The sequence below is a fragment of the Sciurus carolinensis genome, chromosome 17, assembly GCF_902686445.1.
Source record: "Sciurus carolinensis chromosome 17, mSciCar1.2, whole genome shotgun sequence".
Classification (NCBI taxonomy): domain Eukaryota; kingdom Metazoa; phylum Chordata; class Mammalia; order Rodentia; family Sciuridae; genus Sciurus; species Sciurus carolinensis.
Window position 1 is genome coordinate 21,720,273 of NC_062229.1, and position 27,434 is coordinate 21,747,706.

General features: G+C 60.1%; 2 protein-coding genes across 13 annotated transcripts in view; both read left to right on the top strand.

Moving 5' to 3' along the window:
* The first annotated feature begins 4,289 nt into the window (after positions 1-4,289).
* On the top strand, positions 4,290-13,972 carry Ccdc124 (coiled-coil domain containing 124). 5 transcript variants are annotated; one of them, XM_047530168.1, is made up of 6 exons: positions 4,290-4,442; positions 4,547-4,713; positions 7,870-8,039; positions 12,299-12,485; positions 12,877-12,991; positions 13,105-13,967. In XM_047530168.1, the coding sequence occupies exons 3-6, from the start codon at positions 7,881-7,883 to the stop codon at positions 13,307-13,309; spliced, it is 666 nt and encodes a 221-aa protein (XP_047386124.1). In that variant the 5' UTR covers positions 4,290-4,442; positions 4,547-4,713; positions 7,870-7,880; the 3' UTR covers positions 13,310-13,967. The 5 variants fall into 5 exon arrangements, with proteins under 5 accessions (XP_047386124.1, XP_047386129.1, XP_047386128.1 ...); XM_047530173.1 differs by lacking the exon at positions 4,290-4,442 and having other exon boundaries at positions 4,557-4,713; positions 12,880-12,991; positions 13,105-13,780; XM_047530172.1 differs by lacking the exons at positions 4,290-4,442; positions 4,547-4,713 and adding an exon at positions 5,218-5,242 and having other exon boundaries at positions 13,105-13,972.
* A 4,696-nt stretch (positions 13,973-18,668) lies between these two features.
* The window catches only part of Kcnn1 (potassium calcium-activated channel subfamily N member 1), a 28,852-nt gene continuing 20,086 nt past the window's right edge, over positions 18,669-27,434 (top strand). For 5 of the 8 annotated variants that reach the window (XR_007105810.1, XR_007105808.1, XM_047531351.1 and 2 more), the window contains exon 1: positions 26,454-26,646. Coding sequence is in view for 3 of the 8 variants with exons in the window: in XM_047531351.1 (XP_047387307.1) it covers positions 26,485-26,646 (162 nt within the window). In the remaining 5 variants the exon portion in view is untranslated. Of the gene's footprint in view, positions 18,750-18,865; positions 18,899-19,713; positions 19,798-21,212; positions 21,325-26,453; positions 26,647-27,434 lie in introns of those variants that run through there. The other 3 variants (XM_047531353.1, XM_047531355.1, XM_047531354.1) reach the window with 3 other exon arrangements.

A 27,434-nucleotide genomic window follows, 5' to 3' on the forward strand; every position in this document is an offset into this window, starting at 1 on the left:
AAGAAAAGGCTTAGCGGACCCAGCCCAGGACCCCCAGTAAAAAATGCCCCACAGGCAGCCGGGGGCGGGTCCGTGCTAGCGACCGTGTGGCTCAGACTCTTCTACTTAGGGGACAGTAAGAAACGTCTCTAGCGCGAGCCGCCCTGGGCTGGCTGTGAGGAAAGCGCGTGGCCGCCCAGGTGACCTGGTCTGTTGCATTTCCAGAGTGGAACTCGGGTCCTCAGAAGAAGCAGTGACAAGGGACACAGACTCATCGGAACACCAGTCCTGCCGACCTCGGCAGGAGTGAGCGGAACCGTGGCGTTTTCCAGTGGCGTTAAAGGGCACCTTCGAGGAAACCTGGGGTCTCTAAAAATGCATTGACTACTAGAGCCCCGGGAACCCCAATACTCGGCTCGCGCCTGTGATTCCAGCAGCTGGGGAGACTGAGACAGGGGGATCTGGAGTCCAAAGCCAGCCTCACCAACTTAATGAGGCCTTGTCTCTAAATCAAAATAAAAAGGGCTGGGGGTGTGGCTCAGTGGGAGAGCACACTGGGTTCCATCCCCAAGGACCCCCCCAAAAAACAAAAAAGAAAAAGGAAAAAGATAATCCATAACCCCAGAGCTTGTTCCCACTCCCCACGGCTGGGCTTGCTGACTGAGTTGTAGAGTTCTCAACAGAAGCATTTTGTGTGCCTAAGATTAAGACCCGGTTTTGACAAGAGGAAGTTTGCGAGATGAAGTTGTGAGGGGAAAGTGCTTTCCAGGAGGGGCCGGAGGAGGGAATCTGCTGTGGAAGGTCCCGAGACTGCGACAACAGCTCTACAAACAAGTAGCTTAAAGCAACAGAAATGTACTGTCTCGTGGTTCTGGAGACCAGGAAGTCCACAATCCAAGTGTTGGCAGGGCTGCTTCCTTCTAGAAGCTCTGCGGGAGGATCTGTTCCGTGCCTCTCCTGGGCTTGGTGGCAGCTGGCATCCTTGGTTTGCAGGCACATTCTGCAGGACCCTTCTTCCCTCTGCAGCCCTTGGTCCCAAACCACCTCCCCGCTTTTACTGGGGGTCCTGGGGGGGTTGAACCCAGGGCTTCACACAGGCGAGGGAGGGCTCTACCCCTGAGCCACATCCCCAGCCCTTTTTATTTTGACACAGGGTCTCACTGAATTGCTCACTCTGGCCTCAAACTTGCAATCCTCCTGCCTTAGCCTCCTGAATAGCTGGGATACAGGCATGTGTGTGTCACCATGCCCCACTCACATGCCTCCTGTGACAACCAAATGTTCCTTGGTCTTAACTTGATCACATCTGCAGAGTCTGTTTCCAAGTAAGGTCACGTTCACAGGTACCAGGAGTTAGGATTTGAGGGGACACAATTCAACATCGACTTTCTGAATTGGACAAAGAAATAGCTAGTATGGCACTGTCACCAAGGCCAGGTGTGGAGTGAAGAGACGTGGCCATTAGCTGTGTCCAGAATAACTAACTGGCTGTGGTTTGTGAGAAATGCAGGAGACTTAGGCGTAAGTGGCGGGAGAAGGGCACGGAGCTCAGCAGTGCAGGATGAAGACAAGGCGGGCGGGCGGCACCGGTGTGGAGGAGGCCCTGGGCTCTGTCCCCACCACCTCCACGGGGAAGAAGGAACCCATCATCTTATCCCGAGCACGGGAGGTGCATTCCGCTGGGGGACCTTAAACTGAGGATTCTAGAATGAAGGCGATCCTTGATTTGTAACAGCTCGACTTGGCAATTTTTCAGCACATTGTTTTCCAATCCCAAAGGAAGGGTGGGAGGGTTCAACGGAGAGGTTGGGACATAGTACTTACTCCTGGGGGCGGGGGCTGGGATACGATGGAGGGCCACCCCCATCTGAGGCGCTGGGGGCGCAGGACAGGTGGCACGCCATAGCGCAGCAGGACTCGCCAAGTACATTCCTTTACAACCAAGGTCGCTGTCTCCAGATCCTCCCCCAAGACTAGAGAGAAGGGCCGCAGTCAGCGCCCCCTCCCACTCCCCCGCCCCCACGGCCTTTGGAGACCTTCCTATCTGGCCGCAGGCTTTCCGGGCACTGATTAGTCTTCAACCCAACAGCACCAGCACGTGCCTCCTGTGACTTGAACCTTCTTAGAGTCCACGTGGGAACAGGATCAGGCCACACTGGTCTCTGTGCCTGCCTTTCCCTCGCCAAAATGTCCTCTGGGCTCTCTAAAGTCCATAACCTTAATTACATCTTCAAAATCTCTTTTGCTAGATAACAAACTATTCACGGTATCCAGGGATACTGAACATTTGGGGGAGCTCTTCTGTTGACTATAGAAATTGCGCAAACATACTCATTATTAATTCAATGACATTTTTCTACTGTCGACCTAAAGATTACATTTTCAGCAAACTCATAAAGCTCTCATGATTTATGGTATCATGAAACCATAAAGTGAAATGCTCTCAAAATAAATCGAAGCTTGGCTTGGTGGCATAGATCTGTCATTGACTCAGGAGGCTGAAGCAGGAGGATCACCAGTTCTGGGGCAGCCTCCGTATCTTGGAAGATCCTCAGCAACTTAACAAGACCCTGTGTCAAAGTTTAAAAAAATAATGAAGTTCTGGGGATATAGTTCAGTGGGGAATAGTATCCAGTATACCAGAAAGAAGGAAAAGAAAGGGGGGTTTAGTATCCAGTATACCAGAAAGAAGGAAAGAAAGAGAAAGAAGAAAAGAAAGAAGTCTATCATGCTGCACACTTTAAATTGTTTAAGATGGTAAATTTCATGCTATGTTTGTGACCACAATGAAAAATAAAACTTAAAAAGGAATCTGTTGGGGAGCTGGGGTTGTAACTCAGTGGTAGAGCGCTTGCCTAGCGTGTGTTTGATCCTCAGCACCACATAAAAACAAACAAAGGCATGTTATTCATCTACAACTACAAAGAAAAATTTAAAAATCTATTGTTATCAGTTCACTTTATTGAATGTAACTTCATACTTTCATAACTTTTAAACAAGTTATTGAAAGTCAATGAAATACTTATAATTTGCTTAATTTCTAGAACCAAATGGAGATTTAGGAAACATAAATCATGAGAAAACTTAGCCCATACAAATTAAAATATCACATTGGCATTTTTGTTTAGTTGGTTAAATTTTAAACACCCTTTAAACAATGCCCAAAGCTCTTCTTTTCTCTTGCACTAATTAAACATCTGAGGTAAAAGGTTCCCAGCCCAAGGTGTGACTAGTCTGGATCTTTATCGGAGAAAGGATTATAAAGGTTCGTTGAGCCCCTTCTTTTTCGCAGCCCTGGGGATGGAAGCCTGGGCCTGGCCAGAGCCACACCCCAGTCCGATCCCCCTCGGTGTTAAACACCTTCTCAGGTGCACAGGCTCCTTCCTGACAGCACAGCCCTCTCAGAGTCCAAAAACAATCTGACAGGAACATGCCAGGCAATTTCATAAAAGAGGGCTGGTGCGGGAGGAGCGAGGGCAAATGGGGACCAAAGGAGCTAAAGTGGCGGGGCAGGAGTCTTGAGGGCAGTGGGGATCCATGGTAGGCTTTAGAGCAGGGCAGGTGGGTCTACTGACTTAGGTCCCAGCAGCGTCGCTGGAAGGATGCCTTTTGGAGAACAGATTCTCTGGTTCACTGGTCCTGCTTGTACTGCCCAATTCCACAGCCAGGCCTGGTGTAACCAATCCTTAATATTAGCATTTTTTCACATGAGGATACTGAAGCTTAGTAAATGACACATAGGTGTCTAAAATAAACTGACGCCCCAAGCCTAATTACTTAGTAAAATGACAAAGGTGCCTGCCTGTAATCCCAGTGACGTGGGAGGCTGAGGCAGGATCACAAGTTCAAAGCCAGCCTCAGCAACTAAGCGAGGTCCTAAGCAACTCAGTGAGACCCTGTCTCTAAATAAAAAAATAAAAAACGGGCTCGGGATGTGGCTCTGTGGTTAAGTGCCCCGGGTTCAATACCCATTATTTAAAAAAAAAAAAAAAAAAAAAAAAAAAAAAAATGTAGACAAAGGAAAAATCCAAATAAAGTTAAAAAAACAAAAATAGAAAAATAAAAATAAGGGCGGTAGAGTCGATAATCCGGGAGGAGAGGTCAGTAGGAACAAAAGAAGAGGACTTTGAACCGCTCGGGGTTACATTTTAGCCAAATTCAATCCCTGATCTCTCAGCCTCAGTTTTCCAGCTGCACAGCGGCGGAGGGTGTTAATTTCTACGCCCCTTTCTCTCCTGTGCCCTAGCATGGCGAGTGGGACGAAGATCTTGGACTTGGAAAGCGCTTTCAAAGCTCAAACTCTGTGAAGGACCAATTGAGTCTTACCTCTAACAACCTGGATCATCTCCCCATATGGATCACCGGCGCGCCCTGGCGGCCAGGCAACTCCTGGCTGATACCGTCGGACGCGTGTGAAATAGAGGCCACCATCTTTCATCCGGGCAGCGGCCATCTTGGTAAAGGTAATGTTCTGGATTATACCTTATATCCACAATCCTGGCACCTCAGTATGTGAAATGAGAAGAAATAATGAGTATTTACGAAATATCCTCGTTTTATAAAATAGAAGAAATGGCTGACGACTTAGGGTTGTGTGTGAGGCCCGACCAGCATTTCCTTTACCAAGATGGCGACGGCATGGTAACGCAATGAGCGCGCGCCACCGGAAGATCAGCGCGCAGGCTCTGTGGTGACGTCACGGAGGCGCGACCGGGCCGGCGCTGGGGGAAGGAGGTAGGAGCGGCCGCGGCGCGGGCGGAGCCCGGGTGTTGGGGGGCGGACGGGCCCTGCGGGGATTGCTCGGCGCCGGTCTACCTTCGGGAAGGCTGGAGGTGGGGTGCTCGGAGACATGGGCACTTCTGGCGCCCAGTCTTGACAGCTCCGAGGGGGGCTGTGCCCATTTCTCGGACCTGGGGACCGAAAGCCAGAGGGCATCGTGTTGGAGGCCACCCAGACCCACGATGCACTGAACAGCTTGCACTCCGAGGATGACCGAGCTGGATGCAGACGCCCTCTTGCAGTGGGATTAGGGATTGGGATGGCGTGACCCAGAGGGCACTGGGAGGGCTTCTCGGAGGAGGCAGCTGTGAGCTTTATCCTCTGTTCTGTTACATTCACCCCCAGTCAGGTGGGTCTCAGTTCCCACTGAAGTGGATCCCACGGCCTGCCTGATCCACTCCCTGGACCCCGTTTGGCCTCCTAGTTGTGCTGGCCCTTCAGTCCACCACCTCACCCACCCCGGAGGGCCCAGTCTCACCCACAGGTGCTGCTCAAAGGCCCCCCACACCTTCCCATCGTGCCGGAATGGAGACCCCGTTTCCCGAGCTGTCTCCTGCACACCTCTGCAGGCTCAGGGTCCCCTACTTTAGCACCTTCTCTAAGAGGCCATCAACCCAGGCTGGGTCAGAGAAGCCCCCTCCCTGTGCCCTGAGCAGCACGTCTCTGATCGTATTATTATTATTATTTTGGCGGTGCTGGGGATGGAACCCTGGGCCTCGTGCATGCCAGACAAGTGCTCTACCACTGAGCCGCAGGCCCAGCCCACCTGGTCGCATCTTGTAACTCCCGCAAGTCCTCTGTCTTCCTGTTGGGCGGGGAGTCCCACGCACTCGGGAAGCTGGTGTCCAGCACTCTGCACAGCATCCCATGCCCACTAGTTGCTCTGTGTGTTTGTTGAATGACAGGTGTGAGGAGAAATGACCACGCAGAAAACCAAGCGTGTGTATAATCTTGGGCAGCCATGACAAGGATGCCACGGCTGGTGGCTGAACAGAGATTTTCTCTGACTTGGCGGTTGGGAAGTCCTGCCGGTTCCGTTCTGGGGAGGCCTCTTTGCTGTGCAGTCAGCCACCTGCTCACTCCCAGCCTGGTGGGAAAGCGGGACACTTATCAGATAATCACCTAACTGGATCTAAAATAGCAGCCCAGATACGTGTCTCCAGGAGAAGTTTGTGGTCTGAAAGAATCGGGAGGTCTCGGAAGGCTTCCCGCAGGTGGCAGCTCCCGAGCTGTTTACTAGATGAAAAGGCACAGAGGGTATCCAGGGCGGGGCAGAGCGAGCTCAAAGGCCCCGGGCAGAAGCCTGCGTGGCTTTGAAGAGGGACCAAGAGGCCAGTGTGGCTGCCGCCCGGTAAGGCAAGAGGAGAAGCAGGGAAAGGGTGGAAAGGGCAGCAAGGGGCTTCGCCAGCCAGCGCCTTGGGGACCCCGGCCGTGCTCTCCTGGGGATTCCAGGGCAGGTTTCCTGCGGGCTGTCCCGTCAGCACTCGCTAATGGTAACCAGCACTTACCACTTGGCTGGGGCTGAGGAGGGCCGGGAGGGTGTGGGTCAGGGACCTCAGCCTCAGGCACACTCCAGCTTCTGTGCCCAACTCCCTGGCCCAGTCTGGTGTCCCCACTCCACCCTGCTCTCCCCAGTCTCAGGGTTGAGGGGCCCCAGTGACCCCAGCGCCTTGACCTGCACCGATGTTTCCTGAGGGGCCGGCTGGGACCCTGGGGTGCGACAGAGGTCAGGACACAGGACTGAGGGGCTGGGAATGCTGGACTCCTGGCCCCTCCGCTAGCCGGCTCTGGGATCTCCCGTGCGCCACTTCACTAGCCTCAGCTGCGGAATAAGTACCACCCAGCCAGCCAGCGGCCTGGCGTGTCCACCGCTCGGCAGCCCAGTCACGATCACTGCCTGGCTCCAGCCCTGCCCGTGACACCGTGTGGCTCCGCTGCAGCCTTGCCCAGCCACGCCACAGCCGCGGGGGCTTGGGAGCTGCCTCTGAGAACGCGTTCACGCCCTGCTGAAGGCTGCGCCCCCAGCCCAGGCCCCCTGGCCCTGCCCGCCCTGCCCGCCCTGCCCGCTCCCTCCCCACCCTGCTTCTTTGCGCCGGCCTAGAACACCAGCCTCCTTCCTGCCCTGGGCCCTGCCCACGTGCTTTGCTTGTGTCCAGAATTCTCCTGAGTAGCTTACCGTGGCTACTACTGACCCGGGGACTTGACCTCAGTTCTGTGGAACCTGAGTCCTAGTGGCAGAGAGGGCAGGGACACTGGAGTCCACTGTAGAATGACTCAGAAAAGCCAAAAAGCAGAAACAACACAGGTGTCCATCCCCAATGCCTGGCATGTCAGCAGGACACGTGACGCGTGCCTGTCATCTCAGCTACGCAGGAGGCTGAGGCAGGAGGTCATGAGTTCAGCCTCGACAACTTGGTGAGGCTCTGCCTCAAAATGAAAAATCAAGGGCTAAGCATCCGGCTCAGTGGTAGAGCACCCCTGGATTCAGTCCCTGATACCCTAAGAAAGTGACATATCCTTCGGTGGAATATGAGTCAACCATGAAAATGATGAAGCACTGACAGGCTCCCAGGTACAGGGACGCCCTGGAAACAGGACGCCAGGCGCCCGAGCCGTGCGCGGGAGGATGTGCAGTGTAGGCCTCCATTTGTCAGAAGCATCAGGCCTGGGGAGCAGGTGGGGAGTGACTGCGGGAGGGGCGGGTCTCCTTTTGTGGAGGTGGAAGTGCTCTGGGCCTGGACCAGGTGGCTCTCGTCGGCCCGCGGGACACTTTCAAGTGGTTCATTCTGCGTCTGTGGATTTCGCCTTCGGGTGTGTTTCTGTGGTCCCGCGGCACTGTGTCCCTGAGCCATGTCCCCAGCCCTTTTATTTTTCATTCTGAGACAGGGCCTCCCTAAGTTACCCAGGCTGGCCTTGAACGTGCGATCCTCCTGCCTCGGCCTCCTGTTTCTGGGATGACGCGTGCACCACCACACCGGGCTGACCTTAAGAAGATACTAGAGGGAGGGAGGGAGGCCGCGAGCCTCGCCTCATAGCCCCCGGGGTGGAGGATGGAAGCGCAGGTGTGCGTCCAGGGTGCTGCCTCCCCTCACCACTGTGCCCTCTCTGCAGCCTGCTGAGGGATGCCCAAGAAGTTCCAGGGCGAGAACACCAAGTCGGCGGCGGCCCGGGCACGGAGGGCTGAGGCCAAGGCGGCAGCTGATGCCAAGAAGCAGAAGGAGCTGGAGGATGCTTACTGGAAGGACGAGGACAAACACGTCATGAGGAAGGAGCAGCGCAAGGTGGGCAGGGCGCTGGCCGGCACTTAACTGGTGGCGTGGAGGGGAGTTGGCCTGGAAGGCTGGAAGCACTGAACTTGCTGGGAGGGAGGTGGAGACAGCGGGTGCAGTTTGTGCAAAGGCCCTGGGGTGGCGAGCGCTCGCCTGGTTTAGGGAGTGGCGGGGCAGGCCTGGCTCCCTATGGCTCGTTGCTTCAGAGTAATGCCAGGGTGGCGCTAGACTGGTCAGTCCTGCTGGGAGCCTGCTCCTGAGGGGCTACTGGCACCTGCTAGGCGGAGGCCGGGGATGCTGCCCAACCCGTGGTGCAGGGACAGCCCCAGGTGCCAACAGAACTGTGGCCAGAGTGCTGTGATGGGCTCCGCTGCCGACTGCGACCTGCTCTGGTGGTGGACAGTCCCTGTGAGCAGGGCCAGGCCCAGCTGCTCACCTGCTGTCAGGTGTGGCTCCGGGCCGTGCTGACCTGCTGGGCCCAGTAGGTGGCGCCAGCGAGCCGCTGTTCTGGCCCAGGGTGTCTGGTGAGCAGCCCTGAGCCAGCCTGAGGGCCACGTCCTACCGCCCAGCCTGCGGCCACCTCGTTGTGCTGGGGCTCCTACCTCGTTCTCAGCGAACACAGTGTCACTGGTTTCCCTTCCGTCCCCGCCCTCACGGTGCCTGGGGCCTGCTGGCCCGTGCAAGGCTCTGGGTTGCGTGGTCAGGTTCTGGTCAGGTCCTGACCGCCCTGGCCCCACTTCCTCCGTCCTTCCACTCATCAAAGTGTTGACGACCTCACGGCTGAAAAGGCAGAAGGAAAAATCAGTATTTGCCAAAGGCCCCCATCTAGAAGGGAGGCGCAGCCCTGGGGCCTGGGGCCTGCTCCGGCTGGGGCCTCGGGGCCTCCCACGCCTTCATCTTGGGGATGGGGTGCTCCCCGTTCCCCAAGCGAGGGAACCGAGGCACAGAGAAGGCAGGAAGTGCCGCAGGTCACCCTTGCCCTAGGTGTGGGGCCCGGAGCATCAGCTGGCCAGGCGCCTGCGCAGCACGTTCCGGGAGAAGCGGAGAGCAGAGGTGGCCAGCTTAGACTTCGTTTAGGGGCCAGCAGAACCCTGCGGCCACTAGACCTTGACACTGGCATAGAAGGAGCCACAGATGGCAGCTTTGCAAACAGGCACAGCTGCCGCTGGCAAAGCCCCGCCCGCCCCCAGTCCCCGGGTGGGCGTGGCTCTTGAATGCCCAGTGAAGGCATCCGTGTGGCGCTCCGCTTTGAATCAGGTGGCCCCCAACTCAGGCAGGCTAATCGCTGCCCAGGTTTTGGGCTCAGAGATGAAGAGGCGGGAACTCCCGCCAGGCGTGCTGTTTAGAGTGGGACCTTTGGGAGTGACTGGGTTGGACAAGGTCGTCGGGCAGAGCCCAGGCAGAGAGGGGAGACACAAGCGCACACACTCCTCATCTCGACCGGTGATGCTCAGTGCCACCTTGGGAATGACCATTACCACAGACTTGGCCAGTGGGGCCTGCCTGGCCTTTCTCTGACCTCCAGAACCACAAGCCAAATAAACCTCTTTTCTTTATGAAGTCAGCTGCCTCAGGTGCTGCGTTATAGTCGTGCAAAGTGGACTCGCGCGGGACGTGCCCTCTGTCCAGTGCCCCTCACTCAGACGCCATGCTTAGTGCTGGTTCTTCTCCACTGCGGTGTGGCTTCGGGGTCTGTCCGCCTCCGCCGACTGCTGGGTGCCGGGCCTCTCTGGAGCGCACCTGGTCCCCCTTCATTCCTTCCCTGAGAGCTGCTTTAAAACACCAGGGGGCTGCGGCAGGGCATCTGCCCAGCCTGCACACGCTCTGGGTTTGGTTCCCAGCACTGCAGAAAATCAAAATGAAATTAAATGTATTGTTTTGATAAAAAAAAAAAATCCATGCTGCTCCAGACACTGAAAACCAGTACTCCCCCCTGTGGGCTGCACTGTCATCCAGAGCGCCAGCGGTGGCATTTCGCGTTGGTGATGGGCACTGCTGTGCGCCTCTGGGCTCCGGCTCAGTCCTCCGAGGCTCAGGTCTCGGGCTTTCTTATACCTGGGACTGAACCCGGGGTGCTTTCCCACGGAGCCACATCCCAGCCTTTTTGTACTTTACTTAGAGACAGGGTCTCGCTGAGTTGCTTAGCACCTGACTTGTGCTGAGGCTGGCTTTGAACTCACGATCCTCCTGCCTCAGCCTCCTGAGCTGCTGGGATTACGGACTTGTGCCCAGGGCCTGGCATAGGGCTCCTTTTTGATGGCTCTGAAGTATCCCACCGAGAGAGAGGACGCGCCCTCTGCACGCCACCTGGGCTGCCTATTGCCGAATGTCCTGCTCTGCATGAAACTGAGTGGCTGTGAAAAATTGTGTGTGCGTGTGTGTGAGCACACAAGTGTGCGTCAGGTGTGTGTGAGTGTGCATGGTGTCCGTGGTGTGCGTGTGTCTCCCTGGTGTGGGGCCCAGGCCTGGCCGGTGCTGGGCAGGCCCTGCTGCTGGCTGACCCCACCCTTCCTCCACGGCTGCCTTGGCATTGAGCGGCCTCCTGTGCGGCCCAGGCTGGCCTTGGATTCCTGTGCTCAGGTGTCCCTCCTGCCTCACGTCCCGCAGCTGGGGCCACAGGCGTGCCACCACCACAACCTAACAAGAAATGATGCACGCCAAGCACTGCCGTCGGCCCTGTGACTCTGACAACCCCGTCTTCATGTCCTTCCGAAGTTGTTGGAACCTTCCAGAATACATCCATTCTTTTAGCACACTTCTGTCACCACCTGCTGGACACCCCAGGGCTGGGGACAAGTGGGCCGCACAGCCCAGCAGGCCCCCAGGTGCTCCAGGCTCACTGCCTGGAGGAGGGCGGAGTCCCTGGGGTACAGCAGCCTGGGGATGGATCTTAGACCACAGGTGCCACCGACGTCCCACCTCACGACCATGTCTAGTCTAGAACACTCCTAGGCCGCGCCTGCAAACCAGCATCCCATCCTGGGGACTGAGTTCCCAGCTCGCGGACTTTGGGGGACACGTTCCAGCCACAGCCCTCAGCCAGCACTGGAGGAGCCGTGGAGGAGGAGGGCACTTGGGATGGGGGCCCTCGGCTCGCTATGTGGCCAGCCAGGCCCAGAAAGCAGCCAGCCACAACTGAGGCCAGGGCCTCCGCCTCCAGGACAGATGAGGCCATCAGAAGGCTGGAAAATGGATCTCTGGGGCACAGAAAAGAGCCGTGTGGTGTAGGGGAGGCTCAGAGAGCCAGAGGCAGCCAGGGAGGAGGCAAGAACACTCCAGGCTAGGAACAGCCAGTGCAAAGACCCTGGGGCAGAGTGGTGTTGGGGGCGAAGGAAGTATGGACTGTGCCTGTGTGCTGTGGGTGGGTCGAGGACCTTCAGGTTGAAGTCGCCTCTGACTGACGGACACCGTGTCTCAGAGCCTAGTGGCTGCGTGTGAATACCCTCCCACTTTCCCTCGGTGCAGGCATGGCCTTAGGTGTGAGGACCCCTCTTCTGAGACCCTCAGTTCTTCAGGTCTGTCTGGAGACACAGGTAGTGTCCCCAGGAATGCTGCAGGTGTCTCTGGGGGAACTCGAGCTTAAGGGGCAGATGGCAGGGTCCCAGGCAGTAAGCAGGCAGGTGGGTGTCTGAGGCAGGGCCCTGTGGGGGTGCTGGGCAGGTGACAGGGGCTCTTCGGAGCCTGTGGTTGTGCTATGAACAGAGCAGAACCTCCTGGCCCCCTGGGTGAGTGAGGGCAGTGGCCACGGCAGGTCCCACAGACCCGCTGCATCAGGACCTACCTCCTCACTAATACATGCCTGAGGACATTTGGACACAGTGTCTGCCAGCTGCCAAATGGGCCCAGAACTCCATGGCTTTGGAGTCCAAAGCAGACCCCTCTGTCCTGGGGCTCCCGTGGCCCAGGCCCCTCCTCCCGGCCCTCTCCCTCCACAGTGACCCTTAGTGTCCACACCAGCTCCAAACCCATCTTGCCAGGGTCCTTCATACCTGCCCCACCCCTACCAAGGAAGGGCCCCCATCTGGCCACCCTCCTGCCATGCAGGTGTCACTGCTCCAAGAGCTACTGCTTGTCCTGGCCAGGATCCCCTGTTGCCCACACCCCTGTAGGACAGGAGCCTCTTGCTAGGGCAGCCCCTGGGCCCACCTTGCTCCCCTGTGTCCCCGGCACCCATCAAGGCCACCTGCAGCTTGGCTGGGGTGCAAAGCAGGACCCGCATGCCAGCAGGGTGGGATGAGGTGGCTCCCTCAGCCTGACCCCTGTCCCCACAGGAGGAGAAGGAGAAGCGGCGCCTGGAGCAGCTGGAGCGCAAGAAGGAGACGCAGCGCCTGCTGGAGGAGGAGGACTCGAAGCTCAAGGGTGGCAAGGCCCCCCGGGCGGCCCCCAGTAAGGTCACCCGTGCCCAAATTGAGGACACGCTGCGTCGGGACCATCAGCACAGGGAGGCCCAGGACACAGGTGGGCTGCCTCCCACTCTGGAGTGGCCCTTTTGGCCACTGGATGCTGAGCCGTGGGATTACCCCAGGGTCTGCAGGTCCCCCTTCACAGTGGTGGCGGCTGGGACAGCATGGGTGTGTGCATGTGGCTGGTGCTCCCTGGGGCCTGAGTGGGGGTCCTGAGGCCAGGAACCCTAGCCGTGGGTGGGCGCCTCGTGAGGGCTGGGGGCCTGGGCAGGGCCGTGGGGAGGCCCCTGCTCCCTCCTGCAGCCTCCGGGCCCCTTCCGCCCCCTCCCTCCCTCCCTCCCTCCCTCCCTCCCGGCTGCTTCTGCCACGGTCTCATCTTCTTGGAACTCTGCATCTCTGACTGTGTGTCTCTGTCACCACCCACCCGGCCGTCTGCCTGTCCCAAGCAGAGAAAGCCAGGAGCCATCTGGAGGTGCCGCTCGAAGAGAACGTGAACCGCCGCGTGCTGGAGGAGGGCAGCGTGGAGGCGCGCACCGTGGAGGACGCCATCGCCGTGCTCAGGTAGCCGGGCCTCCCTCGGGTCTGGGGGCAGGTGGGGCGGGGCGGGGCAGGGCGGGGCCTCTGGCGGCGGGGCGGGGCCTGCAGCCCCCTGATGCCACCCCGTGCGCTCCCAGCGTGGCGGAAGAGGCAGACCGGCACCCCGAGCGCCGCATGCGGGCGGCCTTCACCGCCTTCGAGGAGGCCCAGCTGCCCCGGCTCAAGCAGGAGAACCCCAACATGCGGCTGTCGCAGCTGAAGCAGCTGCTGAAGAAGGAGTGGCTGCGCTCTCCCGACAACCCCATGAACCAGCGGGCCTTGCCTTTCAACGCCCCCAAGTGAGGCCAGAACTGGGGGGGCTGCCCACGGGCGCCCAGGCCGCGACTCCGACTCCGAATGCCCTCCCTCTGGGTCAGCTCTGAGGATTACAGAGAAGTCCGGGGACCCTGGTACCTGCCCCTGGGGCTGTGTGCCACCCCGCCAACCCTCTTCCGCCAGTGGGCCCCTGCTCTGAGTGCCACCCTCAATCCCCCACCACACCTGTGGGGCCCTGGGGCTGAGCACCCAATAAAGGCGGTGGGTAAGGCCTGTGTGTGCCGGTAGGTGCTGAGGGTTGGCCCGAGGTGGGGAACGCGGCCACAAAGGTTCTCGTTCGGTACCTGCCCTTGTCTGAGCTGAGACCATGGCTGCAAAAGGCCAGGGCCCCACTTCAGGCCATGACACGTGTCCACGGAGACCCCCGTATGACCTTCTGCTGCCTGCCAGGGTGCTGGACATGCTGGCCCGAGGTCATGTGACATTTCAGGGCCAGCGCTCACCTGCCACCATACTTGGGGTGAGGGGATGCTGGCTTCTTCGCTGTTATCTCAACAGGGAATGTGTCTGGGATGGATTCTGGGCTGGCGTCCCACTGGTGACTTTCTCTGAGCCTGCCTTAACAGGATGAGTCACTGCATCCTGGAGGGAGGAAGAGGGCGCTGAGCTGGCAGGGCCTGGAGGCTGCAGCAGGCAGGTGGATCTGGGTGGGACGGGGACTGTGCGTCTGGGAAGAGTGGAGTGGGCTTTGCCCCAGTTCTGGCTTCCAGAGTCCATGGTCCCCAGAGAAGCAGATGGGTTCACGAGGTGGTGGATGAGCGCAGTGCTTGGGTCTTGAGGCAGGAAAGCCAACTCGGGTCCAGGCTGCGCCCTCGCTCACTCGGGCTGGCAAGGGTTGATCGTCTGTAGCACTTAACCTCGTGGGCTCAGGGACAGCGGAAGGACAGTAACTGGCCCTGGAAATGGCTATGCCGCAAGGGAAAGGTCCAGGCACTTGGGAGGCTGAGGCCAGATCACAAGTTTGAGGCCAGCCCGTGCAACTTGGTGAGACTCTGTCCCAAAAACAAAAAGGGCAGAGTGTGGCTCTGTGGTGGAGCGCTTGTGAGCATGTGCAAGGCCCTGGGTCCCATCCCTGCACCATGCTGTGTGCCCGGTCTCAGTACTGTAGGGACTGAGGTCACCCAGGATGGGGTGGGGGCAGGTTGGAGGATTGCCAGGTCGCTCTTCAGGCTCCGTCCAGGCAGGACCCTGCCTGTACCCACTGCTCCTTGACCTCAGGTTCTCCCCCAGCCGTCCTGTTCCCCTCCAGGCCTTTGCCCCCTTGGTTCCTCCCAGCAGGAGAGATGCAGTTCCCCACAGATGTCCCCAGCTTAGAGGGTCAGGGCTGGCATGAAGTGGGCTAGCCTCTGCCCAGGGGTAGGGAAGGCCTCAAGGAGGAGGGACCTGAAGGGTGCATAGGAGTTCTTCACCCAGGCCAGGGACAGAAATGCAGAAGGAACCGTACTTACAGACTCTGGCAGTCACAACTCTTCCTGAGCAAGGGAGAGGTGCCATTAGTAATTGAGTACAGCTGAAGGATGGTCTGGAGGGCGCTGGAACAATGCTAACTGGCATTAAGAGCGACCCAGCAGCACTGGAGCTGTGGCCCAGAGGTGGGTCACTTCCCTAACGTGCTCTAAGCCCCGGTTTCCGTCCCCACCATAGGAAAGGACTACCTAGCATGGATAGAACGGGGACTTAGTTTGGAAGTCCCCAGGAGCCAACCCTGAGATCATCTCCAGGCTTTGTAGGGTATGCGGGAAAGACCCCAAGAAGCCTCAGTGAGGAATAAGGGACAGGGGGTACAGTGCCCAGCGGGGGGCGCCAACGAAGAGGCTCCCGGGTGGGGTGTGGGGGCTGTGCCGGTCAAGAGAACTCGCAGCCCCTGGAGGGTAGGCCCTGGCTAGGCATGTGACAGCAGCAGCAGAGTCCTGGGCACAGCCAGGTGCCCTAGCCGGAGAACAGGTCCAGATAACGCCCCACTATGGAGGCCTGGGTTCGAATCCCATCTCCGCCTCTCCTAAGATCTCAGGCTAGGGCCTTAATGGTCTGAGCCTCAGTTTTCGCCCCTAAAAAATGGGGCAAAAGACAGTCCTGGTCCCAGGCTATCTTGAGAATCCGTGAGCTGGTGCCTGGGAAGAGCGTGTCCTAAAGAGGCGCTTGGCAAAGGAACCTCCCGCACGACTGCGTCGGGAACCTCGTGGCGGGGGGTGAGGGAAGGTCAGTGGTGATGAACCTGAAGGAAGAAGCCAAGCGGCAGCGCCGGCCTCAACCGGGAACGGAGTGGGGCTTCACCGGGACGATGGGGAGCCTTGGCGGATCGCGGGCGTGTGGGCGCTGCGCCTGGCGTGACCTCCCGGAGACGTAAAGGGACCAGAATGAAGCTGAGACTCAGGGCGGGAGCTGAGAGCATCGCCTTCAGCCCTCAGCCATAAAGACGGCGCTGATGACATTGGTTCTTTTTCACAGAAAAGCCCCTTCTCACTCCGGCCCCGCCCCTGCGGAATCCCGGGCCTGCGCCTGCGCGCCGGCGACTGGGAATCCCCGGCTCCAGGAGGGGGCGTGAGAGGGGAGTTCCGTGCATTCCCAGCCCTCCCCGCGCGCGTTGCCAGGACTACCGGGCGGGGCCGCGGGACCGCCGGGTGCGCACTGCGCCTGCGTAGGGGGGTGCTCGCCTCACGAGCTTGGGCTTTCCCTTCGCGCGCCGGCTCAGTGCGCGTGCGCCGATCCCCCTTCACACCCCCCCTCCCCTCGCCCTAGGGGCCGGGGAATCCTTTCCCGCCGCAGTGCGCACTGAGGGCGGGGTGGGGAAACCGGCTCAAACCGGAGTGGGGTTTGCCGAGGGGGTGGCGGGGGAGCGTGCGAGAGCGGGGTCTTCCCGAGGTTCCCGCTCTGGCCCCCGCCGTCGCCTTGACAACCGGGCGCGCGGGCCGCAGTGCGGGGGCGGCGTCAGCCTGGGGGAAGCCGGGCGGCTCTGCGCCTGCGCGTGGCTCTGAGCCGACGGCCGGGGTTCCCCTTGGTGCGCCCTGGGGGCGGTCGGGGGAGGGAATGGAGGCGACGGTGCAGGAGGAGAGGAGGAGGGGTGGGTGCGGGAGCGAGGGCGGTGGGGGAGAGCGATAGATGCGGATGTGGGGCGCGGGGTGTAGGGGAAGGGCGAGCCTCGGGTGGGGGCAGGGGAGGGGGCGATGAGAGAACGCGGAGGGGGAGGGGAGCCGGAGCGCTGAGAGAACGGATGGGAACAATGTGAGAGGAGAGGAACAAAGGGAGCTACGAGGGGGACACTGGGGTTGGAGGCGCGAAGGGCGGGCAGTGGGGGCGGGGAGACGTCCTTTCAGCTCCCCCAGCAGCTTGACCTGCAGGGGTGGCGCGTGGGGGGCGGGGGTCTCTGGGCAGAAAGTCATTGGCTTGGGTGCCAGAGAAAGAGTTCCAAATATAGAAAATAAAATACTGAGCATCCGTTCAAATTTGATTTTCAGATAAACGAGTCGTTTTTTGTTATCAGTGTGTCCCATTCCGTGTCCTGTACCTTCTCTGGCAACCCTTAGGTTGCTTTTCTGAACGCCTAGGGCAGCCGCTTTTGTCCTCTGACTCCCTGACGCCCCACCGCCCTGCACGCGGGGCGCCCCCACTGTCTCCCCTCGTGTGGGCCTTGCACACCTGCCCGAAGTCCAGTCCTGGCCAGCTACCCGTACACACCCCTAGGGACCTTCTAATCCTGTGCTCCCCAGCGGCCTGCCCAGCCCAGATGACAGAGATCTCCTGGATTCTCTGTTTTTGGCCGGCTCCCCCTTCCCTGATTATATAAGTACATGGCACATAGTAGGGGCTCTAGGGAGTGAGAGCTACATTTCTCCGCGTAAGACAACTGAGCCCCTGGTCCCATAGGGATACATACCCTCTCTGGGTCTTTGTCTCCTTCAACAAAGCAATTTTCCTTTTACCTTTCTGTTTGGTTTCAAAAGTGTAAGATAATAAAACATTAGGAAAAGTAGCAAGAGGGGAGAGGGCAGCCCCCCAGCGCCTCCCCTAACACGGTTCTCATCTTCCCTGTTCCCACTTGCCATTGGAACAGACCTTCAGCCTGGGTTCCACCCAGGAGGCGAAGAATGCACTCCCTGTGGGTCCCTTTATTTTGGAAATGGTTTAGCACTCCCAGGTGGGGAACATGTGGCCACCTGACTTTTTAATTTTGCTGCCCAAAGAGTCATCCCTGCAGCAGCTGGGGGCTGTGGTGGATTTTCTGTGCTTTGTCCCCAAGGCACTTTCTAGTGTGGCTCCCTGGACAGCACTTCCTTATTTGAAGCAGGGTGAGCCTGGGTGGTGTGGGTCTGCAGCAATGTCCTCTGACCATCGGCCAAGCCCAAGGAGCACATAGCTCCTTGTTTCCCTAGGGGAAGCACGAGATGAATGTACAGGTCACATCAGGGGCTGAGAGCAGTGAGGACAGTAAATCGGGTGATGTGCCCAGAGAAGGGACGCTTCTAGGCAGGAGGTGACCTTGTAACAGGTCAGGAAGAGGACAGGGTAGGGATGGAAGGTGAGAGAGCAGGGAAAGGGGATCACGGCAGAGGCACAGCAGATGCAAAGGTTCAGGCTGGACTGGTTCGTGGAGATGCTGGGTGTGACCAGAGTGTACTGGGTGGTCTGGGGAGACCACTCAGGGGCTTGGACATAGGTGGAGTAGGAGGAGGATCCAGACTGTGGGCCTGCGAGAAATCACGGTCCTCTTGTTTCAGAAAACAGAGAGGGAGGGAAAGGTAGTTTGCAGGACAAGGATGTGACCTGCCACACGGGTGAGGACAGAGATCTGTGTTAGGGAGAAAAGACTGTAGGGGGACAGGGAAAATGGGGCCCGCTTTGGGACTGGAGAAGGGTCAGGGGCTCCATAGGTGATGGTAGGGTGTTGGTGTCTGCAGGGGATCCCTCAGTGAGGGGAGCCCTTGTTATGGCTGCCTTTGACTTTCTCCCTCATATTTGACCAGAGAACAGCCACAGGGGACATAAAGTAGCCCCCGTGGAGGTATTGGGTATGCCCCTCACTCACGGCTCCCCAGACCACAGCTCTCTGCCTGCGCCATACCGACCCTAGAGCCCCCTCTCCCCTTTGTTCTCATTCCCTGCACACACGGTCAGGGTCAGGCCGGCGGCTCCCACTGAGCGCGTCTGGCTCACACAATGGGAGAGGGGTGCGCTCCCAGCCTCCTCCCGTCTCGCTGTCCGAGTCCCCCAGCCCCGCCCGCGCCGCGGAATCCCGGGGCCCTGCGGGGGGAGCGCAGTACCTTTCACGACAGGCTCCCGGCCGGGGGACTGAGGAGGGGGGAGGACTATTTTTAGAATATATGGAAGAAGGAGGGGGGGGAGAATGGAGGTTTGTAGAAGCCTCTCGGCTCCCAAGAGGAATGCCCCCTGCCCCAGACCGCGGCAGAAGGTGGGTGGGGGCTCAGAAATGGGGAGGGGCGCTGCAAGGGGTGGCTTGGGAGGGCGCCAGGCTTCCTTGGGGGTGGGGGTGGCAGCTGGAGAAGAAAACAGCGAGACGTAGCCGGCGGCCCCACAGACTCAGCTGGAGAGACCCTGGAGGTGGGTGCTGTCCTTTGGCTGGAGAGAAACTGAGGTGCAGAAAGGGGTTTGGGCAGGGCCAAGGTCACCGAAGGGACTTCCTGTGGGTTACCCGGGCCATCCCCCAGTGATCCGGACCCCGGGAGCCGCATTGATCTAATTTGGCAGAGTGACCTTCACAACCCTGTCGCCCAGGCCTCTGCCATTCAGGCACAGAGGGGTCTGCGATCCGGCAGGTGAAATGGGGGAGGGGGCACATCACCGACCCAAACGTAAGATAGAGAAGTTTCCTGTCGTTTGTTTTCTGGTCACCTAGACTCCCCCTTTCTCACTGGGACCTTCCAGCCAGGGCAACGTCACCAGCTGCCCAGAGCCTCTAGTCTCACCTGGACCCTCCCCAGTCCCCAGGGCCAGGGCTTCCTCCCCTGCCTTGTGCTGGCTGGGCTCCTTCCCGGGAGACTGGAGATCGGGCCCGGGAGTGCGGGGTCAGCCGCGTCCTGTGCTGCGGGGCGCCGGCCCGGCCTGGGGCGACCCCTGCCCCGGCCTCAGTTTCCCCGTTTGTGCACGCACGGCCTTGGGCCAGCCGCCGCAGAGGGTCCTGCGAGATTTGCCGTCACGCCCCTGAGGGGAGCGGGCTGGGGCGGGCGGGAGGGGGATTCCCTGCTCGTCCCCTTGCTGGAAGAGCGCGGCGGAGAGCGCTGGCGGCCGCCCGCCCTCCCGGCTCCCCGGCTCCCCGGCTCCCCTCCCCTCCCCTCCCCGGGCGGCGGGGCGGCGGGGCGGGGCCCGGGGCGGCGGGGCGGGGGTCAGCTCTGCGGCGGCGCGCGCACACCCTCGCGGCTCACACGCCCTTGCCCGGCCGTGCACTTGTCTTCGCGCTCGGGCCGGCGCCGGGCTCCGGCTGCTGCGGCCGCCTCTGGCCGGTGAGTGGGCGGTGGGGGGTCCCAGGGCCGGGGTCCCAGCGGCGTGCCCCGTCTCCTAGGTGGGCGAACAGGCCAGGCACTTGCCCGACCCGGGCAATCCGAAGGGGAGCGGCGGGAGGGGGCGGGCGTCCCTTCTCCTGTCCCCCTCTCGCGGAACCCTGTGTCTGCTCCGGACCCCACCCCCATGCCTCTGGGAGGAGGGGACTCCTGCTCCCGGGTCTGGGGACGCGGAGACACCCCGTGGGATGGGAGTGGGGACCTGGGTCGTCAGGCCGGGGGCATCCTCCGTGCCGGGGCTGACCCCCATTCCCCGTCCCCCCTCCCTTGCTCCCAGTACTCCCGCTTCTCCCCCGTGCGTGGTGGGGATTCCCTCCGCTGCGGAGTGGGAGGGAACCCCCAACCTTAGAGCTCGGGCAGCTGGCCTTTTCTCCAGGCTCCCCCTTCCCTCATTTACAGGAGGAAGGAGGACTGAGGCCCAGAGAGGGTTACCACCTGCCCAAGGTCACCCAGCTGAGCAGGGCAGAACAGATTTTGAGTCAGATTCCCTAACCCTAGAAGCTGGCTGGTGGGCTATCTCTGGATCCTCTGCTTCCTGTGTTCAACCCTGACGGGGTGGGAGGGGGGGTGAGGCCCTTCTGGGGGCCCTGGATCTGGGCGTGTTCCTTACATTCTCGTTCTCCACGTCTCCCCACCCGCTGGAGACCCAGTCCGAGCTGAGGAGCCCCGACCTGGCTCTCCCGTTGGTTCTCTGATCTCTTCCTCCTTTGTGCCCCCTGGCTCCCCTCTCCTCCAGCCTCCTCGGGTTGCCCAAGACCTTGTCAAAGGAAACCCTTGAGGTGAGGGGGGTGGCAGATGAGTGAACCTAAGCTTCCCTGAGCCAAGTGGGACAGAATCTCAGACCTGAGGGCCGACCTTGGGCCACCCAACTGCCCTCCTGAACCAGGGTCAACTGCAAGGCCCCTTAGCTGGAAGGGGAGGCCCCTGAGCCATTGAAGTGGCCCTTGTCCCCATCTCAGATCCTGGTGAGAGAATGGACGGACAGCTGTGACGTCCAAGTTCATGGCTGTGTTCCCCTCCATCTTCTTCAAGTCAGCCCCTCCCAACGTGCGGCTGTGTGGAGCGACCTGGGGGAGGACGGAAGAGCATGGGGAGGGGCAGAGAGAGTGGTCAGTGTCCAGCACCTGGTGGAAGAAGGAGCGTCCTCCAGGGAGGGCCCTGGGTGGGTGGGGCGACAGAGCTGCAGGGGCTCACCCAAGGCCCCGCTGGACAGACAAAGCCACGGATTTTAAGTTTCCTTAAAACTTCCAAGGTGACCTAACTTTTAACGTGGAGTCTGCTCACTGTGGCCAGGAGCCAGCAGCGTACCACTCGCCTGGGTCCTGCTTTACCCTACGCCCCGTCTCTGCTCCTTCCAGGTCCTGAGAGGACGCGAACAGCAGCTGCAGCACCCAGCGCCGGGCAGTGACCCAGAGGACTGAAGGGCCCTGGACAGCGAGCAGCTCAGCGAGGAGAACCCTGCACCTCAGGGTGAGTCGGTCCAGCCTCCGGTCACCTTTTGGGGTGGGGTGGTCCAGGGTTGGATAGAAAGACTGAAGACTTAAGGAAAAACTGCCAACCTTTGAAATAATAATAACAATGACAATATAATACTAAAAGTCATAGCAGTGGTTGTGTTCTAGAGACCCCCCAAGTCACTTCCTATTTACTTGGAACACGGGTGGAGAGAACTTGCTCAGAGGGGCTGGGTGACCCACCCAGTGTCACACAGCTAGAAAAATGGCATTGAACCAGGTCCAAATGGCCCCCACAGCCTCCACTTGCTGGCTTCTGTCCTCCCTCCCCTGCATGGGACATAGGGATGTTGTGGTCATTCAGTGAATCAACAAATGCTGAGCAGCTAGCTACTGTGTGCCAGGCCCTGGGGTGGGCACTGGGGACATAGCAAGGACTGAGACGGGTCCTGGTCAGTCCTTGTGGAATTTCATGGGGACATCAGTTATGAAAGTGACATGCATTGATAGGAAAATGGAACATGGTGGTGTATTAGAGAATGACCAGAGGAGTGGGTAGATGCACACAAGAGCTTCTCCAAGGGGAAGGACAAAGTCCAGGTGGGCAGAGGGGCCTCTCCAGGGGGATGATCCTGAGGAAGAGGATGCGCCAACCAAGTGAGAGGTAGGGGAATAGCAGACCCGGCGGAGAGAACAGCATGTGCAAAGGTCCTGAGGTGGGAAGAAGCTTGGCATGTTTGAGGAACACTGAGAAAGTGCCTGTGGCTAGAACAGAATGATCAAAGGGGAGAGCAGAGGAAGATGAAGGCAGAGAAGTTGGCAGGCGGGGGCCAAGCCCCGAGGAATTCAGGGGAGCCATGGAGGGTGTGTGAGCAGGAGAGACGCTGATGTGATTTAGGATTTTCAAAAGCTCCTCTGACTGCCGTGGAGGGTAGGGACCATCAGGGCAAGAGAGGAAGTGGCAGAAGGTCAGAGCCGTGGCTGGAGAGGTATCTGGTGGCATTAGCTGGGCTGGACCAGAATAGGTGTCTGGAACTCCAGGACAAAGAGAACTGGTGGATTCTGGGAGTGAGCTGGGGGTGGAGAAGAAACTGGGACCAGGTTTCCACCTTAGGTCAAGGAACCACAGGGATCCCTTGTGCCTGGGAAAACTGGGAGCACATCCTGGGGGAGCCGGTCTTTGAGCCAGGAGGGGAACAACGTAGGAGTTTGCTGGCAGCGAGGCTGGAACTGTGGAGGTCTGATTGTTCAGAGGCCACAGGAGCCTGGGGGTCACTGAGCACACAGAATTAGAGGAGCACAATCCAATTTGCAACCAAGAAAGACCTTCCTGGGGGTCTGGGGGAGTCAGGCCAGGAGGCCCTTTTGCAACAGTCCCAGCGGTAATTAGACCAGTGCCAGCGGCAGGCATCCTGGAGCGCTCGCTGTGTGCGGGGACGGGACGTGTGATGGGGATCAACTCCTCACCCCTCTGCTCTCCCAGGGCCTCATTTCCTTGCTGAGGAAATTGAGGCTCAGGGAGGTCCAGTGCATGACCCACGGCCACCGTATGAGTCTCCCGTGGCTGCTGTGAAGAGTGAGCACAACCTTGTGACTTAAAACAACACGAATTGATTCTCTGACAGTTCTGGAGACCCAGAGTCTGAAATCAAGGTGCCGCAGGGCCACATTGCCTTCTGAGGCTCCAGGGGAGGATCCTTCCTGCCTCTTCCTGCCTCTCTGGAGTGCATCCTGTGCCTGGAGCTGTCGCCTGGCCTCCTTCCCGTGTCTGTGTCTACACAGGGCCTTCTCTCCTTCTTACCACCCTAATCCAGTGTGACTCATCTTAATTTAACGACATCTGTGAAGACCCTATTTCCATGTGAGGTCAAATTCTGAGGTTCTTCTGGGGGAAGGACTGGAATTTTTCAAACCAGGATAGCCGTACAGGACTATGCAGGCCAGGTGGCCAGGCAGGGGCTGCCAAGATGAGAGTGACCTGGAGCATCCCAGCCTGAGTGTGAGGAAGGAGGGGACCTGGATATCTGGTCCCAACAGCCTTGGATGCTTTGTGGGAACTCCTTGCTTCTGATGGCGGGGCCTCCCGCCTGTCTGTCATCCCTAGGCGCCTACCTCCAGCCTCCAGAGACAAGCAACGTCCCCACCCCTCAGCCTCCTTCCTCCTGGCTGCAGGGTCCTGCGGGTTTATTTATTGACTCAGGATCTGGCTGAGTCTGGGGGAATTTGTGTGTCTTCGCCACCACGGTGTCCCCGCCTGAGTACAAACCCTGTTTCTGTATACAGAAAGTGCTTCATAAGTGCCGACAGGTTCCTAAATCCCGGAAGATCCAGGAATGAGGCCTCTGGGCCCCCTGCCCGGCTTGCCCGGCCGCTTCCTCCCCTTCCTGCCCCACAGTCCTCAGGAGCCCAGGGAGCCCAGGCCTCCACGGTGGCTCTGTCAGTCACTGGCCCAGCCCTGCAGGTGGGACTCCTGCCTGCCTGCAGTGCAGCCCACGGTCTCCTTTCTCTCCCTCCAGTGCGCCCTCCTGGCCCCCCAGGGCCTCACCTGTCTCCCAGCTCTCGGGCCTGGCTGTCCCGGCCCCTGTCCTGTTTCTCCTCACTTCACTGGATCTCTTTCCGATGCTTTTGTGTATCTGAATATCTGAAATAATTCTGTTTTGGGGGGTACCAGGGATTGAACCCAGGGCACTGAGCCACATCCCCAGCCCTTTTTTATATTTTATTTAGAGGCAGGGTCTCACTAAGTTGCTGAGGCTGGCTTTGAAGTCACGGCCCTCCTGCCTCAGCCCAGAGGTTCTCTTTGCTTGCTGTGGGGTGCAGGGATGGGCCTGGGGCCACACCAGGCAGGCCTTCTGCTGTGGAGTTCACGGGCAGTTTTCTTTCCCTGTTTGAAGAGGATTGTCCCCTCCTCCAGGAAGTCAGCCGGGGGAGGGGTGTGGTGTGTATAGGCTGGACTGTTGCGGGCAGGCACTCGGCTCTGAGAAGGAGCCCCAGACCCTCAGCCACCGCCCAGGGATTGCTGGCCCCTAGGGAAGGACTTCCTGTCCTGCTGCCTCTAGCAGCCCCCGCCTGTGAGAGAGGACACTGAGCCAGTGTGCCCAGCCATTTCCTGGGGCGTGAGTCCCAGGGGTGTCTTGGCCAGCTACCCAGCTCATTTGCAGGCTCCTTGGGTCCAGCCATAGGCTGATGGGAGGCTCTGCCTGGAATGGAGCCCCAGTAAGCCCCACCCAGGGCCCCACCCGTGTCCACTCCTGACCCCCAACACCACCAGCCTCGTGTCCAAGGGGCGGGGGTCTAGTGGGCAGCAGCCCCGTCTCAGTAGCTCACCAGCTCAGCTGTCCCAGGCTTGTCTCCTTGAAGGGCCCCAAGGGAAAGATGACTTTTTCCAGAGGGAGAACGTGGGTGCAGAGGCTGGGGACCTGGGCAAGGCCAGAGGGATGGAGGGGCCTCCAAAAGAGGCGGTGACTGACGCTTTTGTGAATCTGGGCATGTTTACACCCCGTTCAGTGCCGCAGCCTCCACAGGCAGGCAGGCAGGGCAGGGTCAGTGGGCACAGTGTAAGTGCTGCCCCTGCAGCTGGGACCTGACGGGGGCGGATCAGGCCGTCAGCGACCAGGGGCCTTGAGTTCAGCAGGGCAAGGGTGTGTTCCTGACCTGGGGAGCAGGGCGACTCTCAATGGTGCGCTTTAGAAGGACCCCCCTCCAGGCAGGGACTTCCAGTGCAAGGGCGATGGGGGCGGGCGACTGCTATTCAGGAGGGAGGAGGGACTCTCCTGTCCCTCTGAGGTCCCCATGGCACTCTCGGGTTTTGGGGAGTTTTTAATCCTTATCATGGTGGCACTCATCCAGCCCCATCTATGTGGACGTGGCAGGGACCACCAGGGCCTCCATTTCCTGTCACAGCCCTGAACACTGTCACCACATCAGGGTGACCAGAAACAGGCTCTAGAGAGGAGAGAACAGGGCCCATCTGCCACCCTGGGCCTTGAGACATCCCCTGGCCCTGCTCAGTCTCAGTCCACCAGCAGTCCACCTGCCACCCCCGGCCTCCTGCGCAGGTGTCCACCGTCACCTCCTCCCTCCTTTCCTTCTCTCCCTCCCTCCTTCCTCCCTCCCTCCTTCCTTCCTTCCTTCCTTTCTTCCCTCCCTCCTTCCTTCCTTCCTTCCTTCCTTCCTTCTTTCTGTCCAGCTGTTTTCCAAGAACCATAGAGGAAACAAAACTGCCCTCAGGCTGTGACAAGTGCCAGCTGATGTTCCCACCTAGAGCTCTAGGAAGGAAACAGATGGGGATGTGGGGCGATGGGAGGAGAGCTGCTGCCCCAGGAAGTCCTGGGCTAGGGCACAGGACCAGGCACCCGTCACCCCCAGCTCCAGGCACCAGGGAAACCAGGTGGGAGGATGGGCGTTCCCCACCTCTGTCCCCACCTCTGTTCCCCAAGACTCTCCTGGAGCCTCCATTAAGGTCGAATGAATGCCAACCTGGGTGCCAGGGGACGAGCACTGTTTGGGTGACCCCCAACTTGGTGATCCCAACTCAGTGGGGGCTACTGCTGCCGGCCATCCTGGGCACGGGTATTGGGGTCTAGGGCTGGAGGGACCGAGGCGAGCAGACATCTCTCCTCCCAGAGAAGGTGTCCTCCCGGTTGTCCCTCCGGGCTGCAGACACCCCACCTCCTGCAGCGGGCTTCCAGGCACCCCCACTTGCCCCCATCCTGCCTCCCGCCTCCTGCCTCCTGCTCCTCTACGCTGAGCCGACCACAGAGGAGGTCGTTTAGGGAGGGGGCACGAAGCTGGTCCATCCAGCCGTGCGTGTGGTGCGGATGGCCCCCAGGCACGCAAAGTTTCGAGGGGCCACTGAAGTTAGGGGACCCATTTTGGGAAACGGGTGGCTGGGCGGTCCCAAGGCAGTGGCGAGCGGGGGTTGTGGTTCTGCCAAGTCCCCTTCCTAGACGCGGGACAAGAGTGCGAACTTGACCACCAACCGCGCGCTGAGGGGGAGAAAGGGCGCCCGAGAATGTGGGATCTTTAAATATAGGCGGGGCTTGCGGGGTCGTCGGGGGCGGGGCCAACAGCGATCGGCCAATCGGCGGCGCCGCTCTCGTCGCACCGCCCCCTCCTCTCCCGGCTGGGGCGGGCGTTCGCCCCCCGGCCGGGCCCGTAGACTGGGCGGCGGGGGATGAGCCGGCCGCCGCCGCCCCCAGCCCCGCCGCCCGGGGGCCCCGTGCACGCCAGCTGCTGCCGGTCCCGGCCGCGACCCCGGCCCCGGCCTCTACCCGGGGGTTCACGGCCGCGCGGGACCCTCTCCCCGCCAGTCTCGTCCATCCACCGTCGTCCTCAGGTACAAGGTGGGATGGCAGGGGAGGCGCGAGGGTCCGAGATGTGCAGCCCCGGGTACCCAAGGAGGGAGCCAGGTCCCAGAAGGGGACACGGCTTGGGGTTAGGGCCAGGAGGAAGGGTCTCGGGGGTCTGGAACGCAGGGGACACGAGGAGGAGGGGCTGACTGTGTGTGCCCTGCCAAGCGAGTGCAGAGTCCGGACCCCCATCCTGGAGGGCAAGGGTCTGGGTCCGCTGGAGGGGGTGCAGCAGCGAGTCTCCGGACTGACAGACACGCTGGAGGTGGAGGAGCTTGCCGGGGTGGGCAGCGAGCCGGGATGACTTGGGACGGGAAGGAGGAGCCCCCGCTGCTGACCCCTAGATCCAGGGACGGGGATGCCTTGCAAAGGGTCATTGAGCCCAGTCTCCCAGTTCTCCCTGGACAGAGAGGTCCCTGCACCCAGCCCAGGGCATTGCCCCTGCCGTCCGGAAGGTGTGGCAGCAGATGTGAATGCCAGAGTCTGGGGGCCCAGCAGAGGCTGGTGGAGATGATCAGAGGGGAGGGCGCCCAGGGAGGCGGCCTCCCGGAGCGCACCCCAGGGGCTGGCAGGCAGGTCCTGGCGCTGGTGATGGGGGACCAGGCTGGCAGCCAGCACCTACTGCACAGCTCCCAGGCGCCAGGCCACAGGGCAGGAGGACAGGTTGAGCCTGCCCACCTTGCAGAGTTAGGGACCCGAGAGCACCGAGGGGACCCTTGGGGTCCTTCCTCACCCTCCACAGGGACACACGGCCTTGGGGCTGCCCTGGCTGGGA

What these genes read in the sequence shown, in the direction of transcription:
- Ccdc124 (XM_047530168.1), top strand. Translation starts at nt 7,881, where the DNA reads ATGCCCAAGAAGTTCCAGGGCGAGAACACCAAGTCGGCGGCGGCCCGG. An exon ending in TGAGGAAGGAGCAGCGCAAG is followed by an intron (nt 8,040 to 12,298) that starts GTGGGCAGGGCG and finishes CTGTCCCCACAG; the next exon opens with GAGGAGAAGGAGAAGCGGCG. An exon ending in CAGGGAGGCCCAGGACACAG is followed by an intron (nt 12,486 to 12,876) that starts GTGGGCTGCCTC and finishes GCCTGTCCCAAG; the next exon opens with CAGAGAAAGCCAGGAGCCAT.